Genomic DNA, 15,162 nt, shown 5'->3' on the forward strand with positions numbered 1-15,162 from the left:
GAAGCTGCCATATCCCTCACCTATTATGTGGCAATATAAGTAAAATACTGTTAAAACCACATCAGGAGACGCTTGTGAGTGTGGATGGCCTTTCTTTATAGTTTCTGCACAGGCTTCCCTCAGAGATACTGCGGGTTCAGTTCCAAACCACTGCAACAAAGCTGGTGGAGGGTCTTGCCTTCACTGAATACAGCGAAGCGCAATAAAACAAGGTATGCTTCTGTTCCTCCACTTGCTCAACCCTGGACCCTGTGCAGTCAGCAAGGACCTCGAGGTGCTGTACTCTAGGAATGAGCCCAGGCCCCTCACAAAGCTCTGGGGGGTGGAGCCCAATGCAACCTCTCCTCTGCCAGTTAGTGCTATGACTACCCGAGGCCCCACAAAAGGCCTTGACTGGTGGCACCCATCTCAAAGCTGTCCTCCTGGGCGGGCATGGCTGCTGGGAACCAGGCTTACTTGTTCTACAGTAGGGATATGCGTTCCAGGCTTTCTCGTGAAATACCAAGGAGCCCTCGGGAGCAATCAATCTCACGAATCCAGGAACTTTGCTGTGAGGAGAGAAATAGTGGATATATTTTCAACAGCGCCATCACTGCTCTGTTGGCATCTTTCGCACTGCTTCAAAGAGAGTGGTAATCAAAGGTGATTATATTCTAAGCTTCATGGACTCAACAGTTTTCTCCTCGTTCCCACAGTAATCAAGTGGAAAATGAATGTAAAAACAACAAAATAATTTTATGTTTAACCGCATACAGCATTTTTAAAAAAATAGAAGTAATTCTTTCTTATGAGCTTCTGATCTATTTCCCTAAGAGTTAGATGAAGCCAGTCAACCTGTACATAACACAACACAGAAGTTCTCTTGTGTAAAGACTACACTACACTGTCTTCTAAAGCAAAAATAAAAGAAGCCCCAGAATAAGGGGGTATCCCTGAGTAAAAAGTCTTTTCACACATTTTACAGAATAAACCTAAAAAAAATTATAAAAAATGAGATCTGAAAGTATACCCAAGTGTCAAATTGTGTAAGTTTGGAAGATGAATGTCACTTGCTGCCTTAAGTATGGTCAGAGAAGGATTAAATACATAACATATGATGAGGTTGTGCATAGTCCTAAGATAATCAGGAAAGATCCCAAAAGATAAAACAGGCAAAAGATATCCAAACACATTACAAATAGAAAATACAACCGGTAAACAAATAAATGGATTCCTCAATCTTATAGTCTTCAAAAAATGCAAACGAAATGACCATTTTAAGTGATCGTTTCATCATATAAAAGCAGTTTTACACGCTCAGGCTTTTCACACGGATTGGATTCAAATCGCAACATCACTACTTGAAAGATGTATGACCTTGGGCATTTTACTCGGCTCTCTGAACTTCATGTGTTGGATGGAGTTATATTACCTACTCTGCAGGGTCAATGAGAGGATTCAATCAGATAATATCTTGCAACATGTCTCGCACACTGCGCAGGACAAGGAGTGCTCAATAATGGTAGTTACCGCTTTTTAATTATAAGCTGACACGGAGCTGGGTACTTTCACAGGCCTTTCTTCACTTAAATCCCCTAATAACACTGTGAGGTAAGCATTCATATAACCAGCATTTAAGTGGCTAAATAACTGTATGTCAAAACTATATCCTCCAGGGTGGTGGTGGCCGGGGAGAGGTCAATGAGGGAAAAAGGAGACATATTTTAAACAATAAAGAATTTAAAAAAACACAACTGCCTGGTGCTGGTACAAGAACAGACATATAGACCAATGGAACAGAACAGAGAACCCAGAAAAAAAACAAACCACAAAAAACAAACAAACAACTATATCCTCCAACTATAATCCCTATTACGTATTTTTTTCCATATCAGAGCTGCTTCTCTGAGAACTTTCAAGCACAACTTAATGTCCTAAACTAAGAGGAAGAACAAACTAAGGAAATGTGGGACCCAGCATGCACTTCTGGCCCCATAATAAGATTGAGCAGCTGACCAGAGACTAGATGTAAGAAACCCCACACTAGCCAGAGACTGAGAGGTTGCAGAAGAGGTCGTATGAACAGCCCTTCTGTTATCTCTTCAGAACACAAAAGCAGGTACATGATTTGGAGCTTCCACTATTGTGGCAAATCAAATCACCAGAAAAGAAAAGCGTAAGTACTGCTATTACATACGGCAGCACAGGCTGGATTCCAAAGACATACAGAGATGACCTGCGCCCTTACATCCTTAAAAGATAACAACGAAGGAGGGCTCATTCTTTGAACACTTAATTTTTTCAAATCTTGGAAAGATTCAGGCAAGGGGGTAAAACTTCAGAAAAATGAAGCTGGGAGAACTGAAAATAATATCACATTAAAAGTCAACCGATACCTAGCAGTTTAAACTATTTCTTCCTTTACTCAAAACCCCTTTAAATGTGGGAGAGGTCTAATCAGAGTGGAATATAATACACTAGAGGCCTGGTGCTCAAATCTGTGCACGGGTGGGGTCCGCCCTGATCCAATCGGGCTGCGCAGGCCAGGGGGAGGGGACACGGGTGGTTGGCCGGCCAGCCACATCCCCTGGTCGAACTCCCGGTTGAGAGGACAATTTGCAGATTAGCCTTTTATTATATAGGATGTGGGTAATTTAAAAAAAAAAATACAAGCCCTAACTGGTTTGGCTCAGTGGATAGAGTGTCAGCCTGCGGACTGAAGGGTCCCAGATTCGATTCTGGTCAAGGGCATGTACCTTGGTTGCGGGCACCTCCCCAGTGGGGGGTGTACAGGAGGCAGCTGATCGATGTTTCTCTCTCATCGATGTTTCTAACTCTCTATCCTTCTCCCTTCCTCTCTGTAAAAAGTCAATGAAATATATTTAAAAAATACAAGCTACAAGATCACTGATCTCTCTGAGAGTTTGACAAACAGATCTATCAATGGTTCATTTGGTCAACTTAGGAAAAGACAGGGGGAAAAATAGCTGTGTACTAGCTCAGAAACATTGTATCACTCTCCTCTTTATTTTTAGAGTGCCCAATATTCTGAAAACCTTGATATTCATCAAAAGTTCTAAAATTTGCTGGCCCAAACAGAAGAAAATTGGTAGTCAGCCATTAAAGGCCCCAACAGCCAAATATATAAGCTTAAGCATTTCTTCATTTTGCCCCTGAATTGCCTATTATCTTACTTCCAGGATGCTATTTCCACGACAGGAATCCTAACAATTCATTTTGTTTTGACTTCGTTAGGCACAACCAAACCTTTGAGCCAATTGTTTCAAATTTACTGGCTTTTTACATTTAACATAAGAACATTAACAAGCACAACCCTCCCTCAATGAATCTAAGTAATTGACTAAAGGTGGAAAAAATGCATAAATAGAGTAAATAAAATTAAATTTCAATTCTATTTTACAGGAGAGAAATTTTCATTAATGGCAGCTTTAACATATTCCTAACAAGGCAGTTCAAGCGTGCCACTTATACATCTAACTGAGAGCATAGCATATACATTGTTTTTCCACCTCAGTATCACTTAGGAAGTCACTTTAGTAAAATGAAGGAAGCTTACAGAGTCTCAGAAAAGTAATGTACATGAACTGAATTAACAAAATGGAGTTAGGCCTTCAAAAAACAAATTAGGAGGGACATTCTTCCTCTTGTTCATCCCAAACTAGTCACGAAATGTTCTCTCATAATAAATCAATACTGGTGAAAGTGCCGGCCTGGATGTAAACATATCTAGATTCCACTGCTGAAAGTCGGCCATAGCATTATGCCCAAGGGCACAAAGGTTCTTTGCCAACATGTAGCCTCCCCACAGCGGAAGGTTATTTAAGAACATTTAACTTCGGGGTAAAATTCAACCAAAGTGCTTTATCAATTGTCTTGAGGAGATAATATTAAGAGCTAATCTAAGCTTGTCTTCAGGAGATAATATTAAGATCTAATCTAAGCTCAATGGTTGTGAACCTGTCTGCTTTGCAGCGAGAGGACTTTGTCACAGTGGTACTAGAAAACAAAGGGTTAATATGGCTTAAAAAGATACATAATAAATGACCATAATGTACACTGAACTTCTGATCTAGAAGCATTCCTTTTTTTTTAATCCCGTTCCTGAGATAAGTAACTTGGCTAATCATTTCTTTTTTGTTGTTGTTAATCCTCACCTGAGGATATTTTTTTCCAGTGATTTCCAAAGAGAGTAGAATGGGAGGGAGAGGGGATGAAGACAAACATCCATGTGAGAGACACATAGATTGGTTGCCTCCCACATTTGCCCCAAGCAGGGCTAGATTGCAGTGAACAAGGAACAGAGGGACAGAAGCTGAGGATGGTGAGGTGGGCAGGGGGCAGACAGATCACAGGGGCCCATCTTATAGGCCACAGGATTTGCATTTTATTCTTTATATGATGGGAAGCTAATGAAGGGTTTAAGAAGGGGAATGACACAACCTGATCTAAGTTTCAAGATCATTCTGGCTTTGTGTGGAAAATTAAAGGGAGTGGGTAAGAATAAAGTGTGGAAAAAATTAACTCAAAATGGATTAAAGATCTAAATGTAAGAGCTAGAACTATCAAATTGTTAGAAGAAACAGATAAACCTTTGTGATCTTAAAATGGGCAATGACACCAAAAGCATAAATAATTAAAAAAAAAAAAGATAGGTAAATTGGACTTCATCAAAATTATATACTTTTTAAGCTTTAAAGGACAACACTGTCGCCAAAAACGGTTTGGCTCAGTGGATAGAGCGTCGGCCTGCGGACTGAAGGGTCTCAGGTTCGATTCCGGTCAAGGGCATGTACCTGGGTTGCGGGCACATCCCCAGTAGGAGGTGTGCAGGAGGCGGCTGATCGATGTTTCTCTCCCATCGATATTTCTAACTCTCTATCTCTCTCCCTTCCTCTCTGTAAAAAATCAATAAAAATATTAAAAAATAAATAAATAAAAAATAAAAAAATAAAGGACAACACTGTCAAGAAAATGGAACAACTCACACAATAAGCAAATAATTTTGCAAACCATATATCTAATAGGAAGCTTCATTGATGTTTCTATCTCTCCCTCTCCCTTCTCTCTGAAATCAATAGTGATAATAATATTAATAGTAACAATAATAAAAGTAATGCTTTCCATTTGTGGTTGAATTCGTAGGTGCAAAATCTGGGGAACTAGAGGGCCGACAGTATATTTATTGGAAAAAAACAACTACTACTACATATATGTTGACCCATGCAGTACAAACCCATGTTAAGGGTCACTGTGGACCATAAAGAGGAAAAAATGCATTTCAATAATATTTTTGATATTCTTGAAGAATAGGATCACTCCTGATTTGGAAAACTTTTACCTGTGCAAAATTAAGACTCAGAGCTACATATATACAAAGAAAAAAAATTATGTGTTGATGGCTAATTCTCAACTCAAGAACAAATCACTATATTAGGCTATTTATTAATTTCTTACTTATCCTCATTCAGAGATGATCTCTCAATAGAAATCATTTAAAATTAATCTTTACATGCTCAGGTGATTTAAACTTCCTTTTTTTAGAAAAAAAAATCTATACTTGGTTGCTTTTATTTACTTATTTATTTTTAAAATATATTTGTATTGATTTTGGAGAGGAAGGGAAAGAGAGAAACATCGATGTGAGAGAGGAACATCAAAGGGTTGCCTCCCATATGCACCGTGACCGGGGATCTAACCCACAGCCTCAGTATATGCCCTGACCAGTAATTGAACCGGAGACCTTTGGTGCACAGGATGATGCTCAACCAACTGCGCCACACCGGCCAAGGCTAAGCTTCTCGTTTTCAATTCGAACATAACTTTTACTTCCTGGCAAAGGGGTCTTTTTGCTTATAAAAATGAGCTCTTAATTTGAACCACATGAAATTTTAAAACAATTTTCAATAAAACCTCTGCTATTTTAACCTTTGGGGAACAAGGCCATTCTAGAGCGGGCGAAGCTTTACGAACTCTCCATATTGCAGGAATGGCTGAAGATGGTGAAACCATAATATTTATGAGAAATAAAAAAGGGCAAACCTAATTTTCCCCTAGAAGGGAGAGAAAACAATCAGCAAAAGGTCTGGTCAGAGTTCTGACGAGGTCTCAGGAGAACTGCAAGTTTTTCTCTGAAATACTGTCTCAAAAGTTGCAACACATTATCTTGCCTTGCTTCCAAATTTTTTGCCCAATAAATTCCGTCCTCAATTCCCCATCATCCATCATTACGTGCTTATTAAACAAGTTAAGGAAACATACTCAAACTTGTATGGTCAGTGGGGTACAAGACATGGAAATACATGTCTAGGAAGCAAACTGAGTAGAGTGACAAAAAGTGATGGAGGTTAGGAAAGTATGTAAGTAGTCATGGAGTGCCTCCACACAGGACAGATCGAAGCTGTGTTCAGAAAGCTGAGCAGGTTATGAGGGACCCAAAATCATTAGAAAAACAGCCTAAGGGGCTGGACCAGATCAGTCTGGAAGACAATCAAAGACTAGCTTACTTAGAGCTAAAGGTCTTTATTCTGGACAGCTATTACAACTGAGCGTATGTGAAAATCTGGAGTACCATGTTAAGTTTTTAACTTTTGTTTTAAAAGACTTGAGACTTTAAAGACGTAAGAAAATGGGTTATGGTGAAATCGTGGATTTGGAAGGATTTCACTGTAAAGTCCTTTGCAGTTCACTTCAGGAAATGGAAACTATTCTAACCATCCCACAGGGCTCAGCAGCAGAGCCAAGTGATTAAGAGGGCAAGTTCTGGAGTCACAATGCCTGCCTGGGTTCATGTCCAATCTCTACTACCAAACAGCAGTGACACAGGGTCCACTGAAACATTTCTGGATCTTAGTTTCCTCACTAGAAAAGGGTGCTATGGGAAATGAATGAGCTTCCACCTAGAGCACTTACCGTGGCCAGCACACAGTTAAGAATACATCAAGTACTAAATCCTATGCTTAGAATGACCATGGGCAACTCCTCACCAGTGAAAGTAATCAAAAGGTATGGAAAGAACCTCACATTCCCATAAAAAGAATATAATCTAAGAGTGAAGGAAACCAGACATTTGAAATGTCCCTGGAGATGGTCACTAAACTTTGGATTTTTTAATACCTTGCCAAGATTGTTCCTCAATTTTCTGATTGAGATGAAGTATGTACATCTTACCAACAAGTGTTTTTGGTATGAAAAGACATTCAACTTCACTAATAACGAAATGCACAGTTAAATAAGAGATTATTTTCTGGATATCAAATCGGCCAAATTTAAAAAAGATAGAAAAATATGGGAAAATGAACACTATTAAACTTTTGGAGGGCAATCGGGCAATAATAAAACTTAAAATGAGCATGTCCTTTCAGCAATCCTACTTTTATAGTTATTTGTAATGGACAAAAACTGGAAAATGCCCCAAAAACAACCCAGTCAACTTATCATTTAGAGAATAGATAAGTAAACTATGCTATGTCCATACTAAGAAATTTTACTCAGTTTTAAAAAGAATGAAATGGACATTAAACAATCACATGGAAGGATGTTCATGATATATAACTGCATAAAAGATAAAGCAAACTGCAGAACCATATGTATAGCATAATCCCATTTGTTGTAGAAAACAAGAAAACATACAAGTGATATGTCAGTTTTGTTGTTAGGTAGTTACACGCTTAATAAGTAAGTCGAGTAGTTGATGCCTAGTTATTTAATACTAGAGGCCTGATACACAAAATCCCAGCAAGGGGCTCAGCCCTCACAGCTGTGGCAGCTGCCTCAGCTTCGTCCGGAAGGGTCCGGAAGGTTGTTCGGCCGTCCGGTCTAATTAGCATATTATGCTCTTATTATCATAGATAATGATTAAGTATCAAATGTGAATAGGCAGCTTACCTCTTTAAGTGATAAATTTTGTGTGTATACTGTCCCTTCTCTCCATCCTTCTCATAAGGTTCATTCTTTAAGACTTCAATTCCTTCTCCACCACCAGTCTCATTCTTACTAGCTTCTGCAACCGAGTAAAGCTGCCCAACCTGATACTGAAATTTCAAAGAGTAAAGGAATCTCAGTAAGTCAGTAGTAACTGTGGAAACTTCCTGTGCTAAAATCTTACTATCGATGATATGGAAGAGCAAATCCAAACCATTTAGCACATATGTTCTACAAGAAAACGTGACTCAAATTAGAAATGAATGTTTAGGAAGACGAACACCAGATGCTCATACAACTTCAAGAAACTGTAATATTTTACAAGATTCCCATTATTCAAAAAAACTGCTAGTTACAAACACTCTGGTGCTTTAATATGTACTTTGATATCCACTTATCAAAAAAACACCTGGCTGGTGTGGCTCTATGATTGAGCATCGACCTTTGAACCAGGAGGTCATGGTTCAATTCTCAGTCAGTGCACACGCCCAGGTTGCGGGGTTGATCCCCAGTAAGGGGCATGCAGGAGGCAGCTGATCAATAATTCTTTCTCATCATTGATGTTTCTATCTCCCTCTCCGTTCCTCTCTGAAATCAATAAATATATATATTTTTTAAAAGGAACTCTTTCTTCCTCTAAATAAAAGTTTTCTTAAAAAAACCAAACATCTTGACACTTAGTTCGCTTTTGAATAATAAATATACATTTTCATATCTATTATAGCTCAGTAATCTTACAAAATTTGGATGAAGGTGTGGCAGGTACAGAACTGTCATTTTGTCAATTAAGAAAACTGAGGAACCAGAATACCATTCTCAATAATAAAGGGGAGGGATATAAAGTATAATGAAAGCCTGAAAAGGCAAAAAATTGCCGACTGTGGTTTCTATTTCATTTTAGAGTGAACCAGAATTCTCAGTGGTCTGCTCCAATACCTGTGAGTGGGCAGTAGTCTATGCCAATCTGGAGTCACTAACCATTCCAATAAATGATAAAAAGCAAAGTTCTTGTGTTCTAATTTGTTCCTAAGGCCTCAACCATGGCACTACCTCCAATCTCTTTTCAAATCTGGCGAAATTTCTTCCTCCCAATGAAGACAGCCTGAAAAAATGTGTTGTTGTTGTTTTTCTTTTATATAAGCATGTTTTCAAAGAAAAGCTACCTGTAAAAACTAATCATTCAAAACCAACATTTTATTTGAGGGCCAAAAAATAGGGCTAGCTGTAAGCTCTGTAAATATTCCTATCTAAAAAGCCCATAGGGCCCTGGCTGGTATGGCTCAGTTGGTTGAACATCGTCACTTACACCAAAAGGTCGCTGGTTCGATTCCTGGTCAGCGCACATACCCAAGTTGTGGGTTTGATTCTCAGTCCAAGTGTGTCTCAGAGGCAACTGAACAATCTCTCTCTCTCTCTCTCTCTCTCTCTCTTTCTCTCTGTCTCTCTCTTTTCCTTCCCCTCTCACTAAAATCAATAAAACATTAAAAAATAAAAATAAATAAATAAAAAGCCCATAGGAATATGATGATATCTTGCATGTTAATTCTCATTCTCTCTCCCTTCTCTCGTCTACCTCCCTCCTTCTATCCCAGTCTCTCTGTTTGTCTATGTCTCTGTCTCTCTCCAGGAAGCTAGAACCAAGGAAATTTTTAAAAATGAATCAAGTAAGTTTTTGTAGGGATTTTAGACTTCAGAAAGAGTTGTATTTCTTCTTTTGTTTTTCATGATACATCATCAGTGTTAGTCCAGTAATGCTACAGTCAATCCTTAAGTCCTTTAAAATGTATGTTTCATATTTCAAAAATAGGATTAAGATGTCTCTAAGTCAAAAGGTAAATTTGATCTTGGCCACGAACAAAGCAACAAAAATTTACACAGAAACAACAACACTATCCAAAAAAATATTCTTAATGGACTAATGTTGTGTGGCATTCTACTAGGCTTCCATTGACATTTTAAAGACCAACAAAAAAAGACAGGAGATGTATTTATTAAGTGCGAGTACAACAAAGAGCTGAGATTGTTTTTGGTGACAATACCAAGAAAGATTTCAACATCCAAGTTGATCCAACATCCAAAACCAAAAGGAAAAAAAGAAACAAAAACAAATGTCAATTTCCGCATTCAAGTTCAAACAATGAACTATACAAGTAAAGAATAGGAGTGCCTGGCTTGTTTTGAGTGTTTTAATACAGTGAAACCTCAGGCACTACAGAGCTATATACAGCTGTGTTCAAGTTTACATTAAACAGAGCCAGTTAGCTATTGGTTTTTAGTTCCTTCATTTTATTTTTTTTCTTTCTGTCTTCTGTCACCTGTCACTTCTATGGTTATCAGTTTGTTTTGTCCCACTTCCAATTCACTGCTTCTAATTCACTGTCAGCTCCAAGAAACCCAGATAACTGAGCAAGGGCAGACTGTGCGCAAGTTACAGAAGGACCCAGAGGGCTTTCTGTGTTTTGCTACCCATATCTTGATTTCTCTGAAGTCTTTTTCTGCTGTTACTACCCTCATTCTTGGCTATATTACAGATAAATAAAACTACAAAACATGCAACTTCTGAACAGGTGATCTATTTCTGTATCATGTGCAGATCAAGAGAGACAATAATCTCTCCCAGTATGTGCTGGTCAGAACATGTCTGGAATACCATTTCAGTTGAAAGCAGTAACTGCTACCATGCAGTAGTGAGACCAGCTGGTGAGGAAGTCTAGGGGTCATGTTGTATCAGGCCAGATGGACATGCTGGAAATGTTTAACCTTGTAACCTCGAGAAGATGGAACAAAAGGGATTGGGGGAGGACAGAAGATCTGAGGGGTTACCCTATGCAAGACAGAACAGGCCTATTTCTTATTGCTCAAATGGAAGGAACTTAAACAATAGTCAAGTATTATGGGGAAGCAGATTTTGGTTTAAAATAAAGACAAATGTCTTTAAAAATCCAACAGTAAAGCAGGCTTCTTTTCTAAGCAGCAAGTGACTTAACCTTAAAGTGCTTAAGTTGAGCAAAAACCTCCTTTCTCTGGGATATTGTAGACAGAATTTCTGCAGTGGACAGCAGGTTAAACTACATTCTTTGGTCCCTTCCAAAACAAAGCAACGTAACAGAAATTCATTTACAATTATCTGTGTAACAACCTGTTTTTTGTCACAAAAACTAAAATGTAAAGGTAAATAAATACAACAAAAATGTAACTTTAGATTAACATATCAAAATGTACTATATCAATAAAATAATACAGAAGCAAGCATGACTTACCTCCTGAACAGAACAGGGCAAAACCACACGGCTAAAAAGACAAAAGGCAAAAGAATATATGTTACACATAAAATAGTTGGCTTTAAAACACATCTGTACGCTTAAAAGACCTTCTTCTGTAAATCCAGTGATAGCATGGTACAAGGATATCAATTATGGAAGAGTGTCTTTGCAATGCCTACATCTCTAAGTAAGTGTTGTTTTTTGTTAATCCTCACCTGAGGATATATTTTTTCCATTGACTTTTAGAGAGATTAGAAGGGGGGGAGGGAGGAAGAAAAAGAAACATATATGTGAGAGACACATGGACTGGTTGCCTCCTGCATGTGCCCAACCAGGGCTGGGAATTGAACCTGCAACCCAGGTACATGCCCTTGACCGGGAATGGAACCCCGGACCCTTTAGAAAGAAGGCGGGTGTTCTAACCATTGAGCACACCTAAATAAGTGTGTGTTTTTTAACTGGGGAAATAAAACTACCATTCCGGGTTGTCAGCAATCACTGCATTTAGCATCTAAATTATACCAAGACCCCCAAAAAGCCGTTGCAGAGATTCCTGTGAAGAGTAAAGAACAAGAGAAAATTCATCACTGAAAATTGCAGGGTACAGAATGTATTATTTGTACACTGTCTGGTCAGGTTGCTCTCATGAAATTTTTAGTATGGTTTCATTCTCTATTTATATACTGTGCATTTTTTTTATACTTCTCACAAATATATGTCTTGAATTTCATGAATGAATGCTTCCCAAAACTGATCCCTACTACCCAATTACTTCTCAATTTTATTAAGAGAAAAACAAGTAAACGGTCCTTTAGACTTAAAAGAAAAAACTTTATGGAAAATATAGGGTGTCCCAAAATTCACGCAAGATTTGAATTTTGCGTGAGCATTAACAACAACAACAACAAAAAATAAAAGCCTAATTTTACTTGGTTTACTGAATCAGATTCTAATATCTGTTGCCCTTTGATTTCAATCCCTTCAATTTGATAAGCATTACCAAGTACCAAGGACAATGAAGACCAATGAAGACCACGGCTTTGCGTATGTGCCAGCAAAGCCGTGGAGGCCATTGACCTGATGTGCTATTCCATACATAACCCTATACAGTATACTTTATGAATCAATAAAAAATTTACAATTTTTAATTATAAACCTGTGTTTTCTATCAAAATTACTTCTTGTGTGAATTTTGGGACACCCTATACTTTGAGTCTTAAAACATAACAAGCCCTTCCAGGGTAGATTCAATGTAAGGTTGTTATGTGTTTGATTTTTGTCCAATACAGTTTGTTACTGGACATGCAAAAGGATCAATATAGAGGCTACGGCTTCCAAAAAAGAATACCATGGTGAACTATATTAGAATATTGCATTTTAACTCTAGATTTTTATAATGAAGTACCTTTACGTAGTTCTACCATAAACTCTGAAAACCATCCTGAATATCTCAGATGTCCGAAAGAGCAACTTTTTTTTGGCCTGGTCCTTCTCTGACTTTCCCTCCAAACCATTAAACCAGCACCACAATGATTTAAAATCTTTTTTTTTTTTTTTTTTAAATACATTTCATTGATTTTTTACAGAGAGGAAGGGAGAGAGACAGAGAGCTAGAAACATCGATCAGCCGCCTCCTGCACATCCCCCACCGGGGATGTGCCCGCAACCCAGGCACATGCCCTTGACCGGAATCGAACCTGGGACCTTTCAGTCCGCAGGCCGACGCTCCATCCACTGAGCCAAACCGGTTTCGGCAAATGATTTAAAATCTTATTTTAACTCTTTCTATTATAAGGAGAGAGAAAAATCTCAAGGAACTCAGCTTGGTTTTCTTTTCATAGAAAATTCCCAATAGTTTTCTTCATTCCAACTTCTTTTTAGCTGCACTTTCCATCTCCTTCTCTCTCCCTATTCTCCTCAAACATCTATGCTTGAATACTCACATCACCTTAATCGTCAACCTGTACAAAACATGTCTCCTGTAATTCCCTCCTCCTTGACTACTGGAGGTCACTGATCCCTCTGTCTTTTTGATAATGGTCATCTAAAGACAATGAACAGTCTCAAAGTCACAAAGGTTACTAATTTCTATTCTCATTAAGAATTCATTTGGTATACAATCCTCCCATACCTAGTCATTTCAGCTGTAACTTCAGGATACACAGTAATTTGCTCACTGCCTCAGTAACAGAAAATACACTGGGGCAGAGGGAGTGCAGTGGTCAGGGGAAGACTAGGTTATAGGCTGGGAGTGTATTTTGAAAGATATAGGAGGAAACAGACAAGATATAGGTTGGGAGAATATTATCAGAGCCTTCAATATAATGGTAAGAAATCTATTATATTGATTAGACAACAAGGAATGCTGGGAGGTTGTTCAAAAAGGTGAGACATAACTACAGCTAACCTGAAGAAGTCATCGGTAGGTGGTTAAAATGTTGAGAAGCAGGAGTGTGGGGAGAGCCATCTTTTGGGAGGCTGGGCAAGGCCTTACAAAGGCCTGAACCAAAATGATGGGCTGTAGAGGAAATGGAAGGAAGGAATACAAAGGAAAGAGTTAAAGACTTCCCTGAAGTTTCACAAAGCCAAACAATCTCTGAGTGATTTTAGCAGGAAGATCCATATTTTTATATAAAAACCCTTCTAGGAAAACTCATTTCAGGAAAGGAAAGTGACTAAGATATTCTGAATGAATGATGAGTCAAGTAACGTCTTCAAGATTTACTTACTAAAAAAGTAAAAGAGAGAAGGGACAGGTCTTGATTTTTGATTACCAGTCTAAAAGCAGTACAGATATCCCCCACATTTTGAAAGTCCGCCAATTCACTTTTAGGAAAGACCTATGTTAGAACCTATTTTTGCTAACTGAAAGAAACACACAGAGGATTTTCGCTATCACAGATAAAGGAGAAAATAGTTCTGAATTCAGCATTTGTTTTGCAGAACTGGTCCAGAGGCAGCATGCAACCGGGGCGGGAGGGGGGGGGGGGGTGCATCAAGAGTGGCCTCACCAAGCTCCTTCCCAGGGCACCACGCTCAGGATTTCAGCATCAAGCTGCGATAGCTTTGAAATGTGTCTGTGAGCATCAGGGCTTTATCTCGATTTATTTTGTGCATCAGTTAGCAAGATGTATCCTAAGGTATCAGAAAAGCCTGAGAGATCGTACAGGTATTACACTTAGTGTAAAACTGGATGCAATTAAGCATATTTCATATGATTCTGTAGGTGTTTAGGGGACAATGGGAATGATCAGAATTTTTTCAGGTACCGCTGACCCTCGAACAACACGGGTTTGAATTGTGCAGGTCCACTTATATGCAGATTTTTTCCAATAAACACCCGTCCTGTTTCAATCCATGGTTGCGAGCCTGAAGATGCAGAGGACCCATTGTATGTATTGATCTATGCCATTTTATATAGGGGACCGAACATCAGTGGATTTTGGGGATCCTGGAGCCAATCCTCTGTGAGTACCAAGGGACAACTAAGCTTTGGGGAAGTCAAAAGTTATACACATGTTTAACTGGGGGGTGGGGGGCCCCTAAGCCTGTGCATTGTTCCAAGAGTCAACTGTATTAATTAATGGTAACTACTACTTTCTTTTATGCCATTTCAGCTCACAAAAGGTTTCATAGGAATGCTCTACTTTCAGATAGTGGGGGAATCTGAACAGGCATACCTCGTTTTATTATACTTCATAGATAATGCCTTTTTTTTTTCTTTCTTTTTTCTTTTTTTTCTTTTTTTTACAAATTGAAGGTTTGTGGAGATCTTGTGTTGAGCAAGTCTACTGGCACCATTTTTCCAATAGGCTGAGATGATGGTTAGTAATTTGTACCAATATTTTTAATTAAGATACGTACATTTTTTAGACATAATGCTATTGCACACTTACCAGACTGCCGTAATACATAACTTTTACATACACTGGGAAACCAAAAAATTCGTGATTAGCTTCACTAGGATATTCACTTTTTC

General features: G+C 38.5%; 1 protein-coding gene across 1 annotated transcript in view; it reads right to left on the reverse strand.

Moving 5' to 3' along the window:
- Positions 1-15,162, reverse strand: part of PITPNB (phosphatidylinositol transfer protein beta) — a 60,425-nt gene that overhangs the window by 42,639 nt on the left and 2,624 nt on the right. Inside the window, exons 2-4 of the mRNA XM_070399314.1 lie at positions 11,181-11,211; positions 7,885-8,030; positions 457-548 (exon numbers count right to left, since the gene is read on the reverse strand). Of these exons, the coding sequence (XP_070255415.1) occupies positions 457-548; positions 7,885-8,030; positions 11,181-11,211 (269 nt within the window). The remainder of the gene's footprint in view (positions 1-456; positions 549-7,884; positions 8,031-11,180; positions 11,212-15,162) is intronic.

This window comes from Myotis yumanensis, unplaced genomic scaffold (assembly GCF_028538775.1).
Source record: "Myotis yumanensis isolate MYYU_CA2020_CCGP unplaced genomic scaffold, mMyoYum1.0.hap1 SCAF_19, whole genome shotgun sequence".
In the NCBI taxonomy this organism is placed as follows: domain Eukaryota; kingdom Metazoa; phylum Chordata; class Mammalia; order Chiroptera; family Vespertilionidae; genus Myotis; species Myotis yumanensis.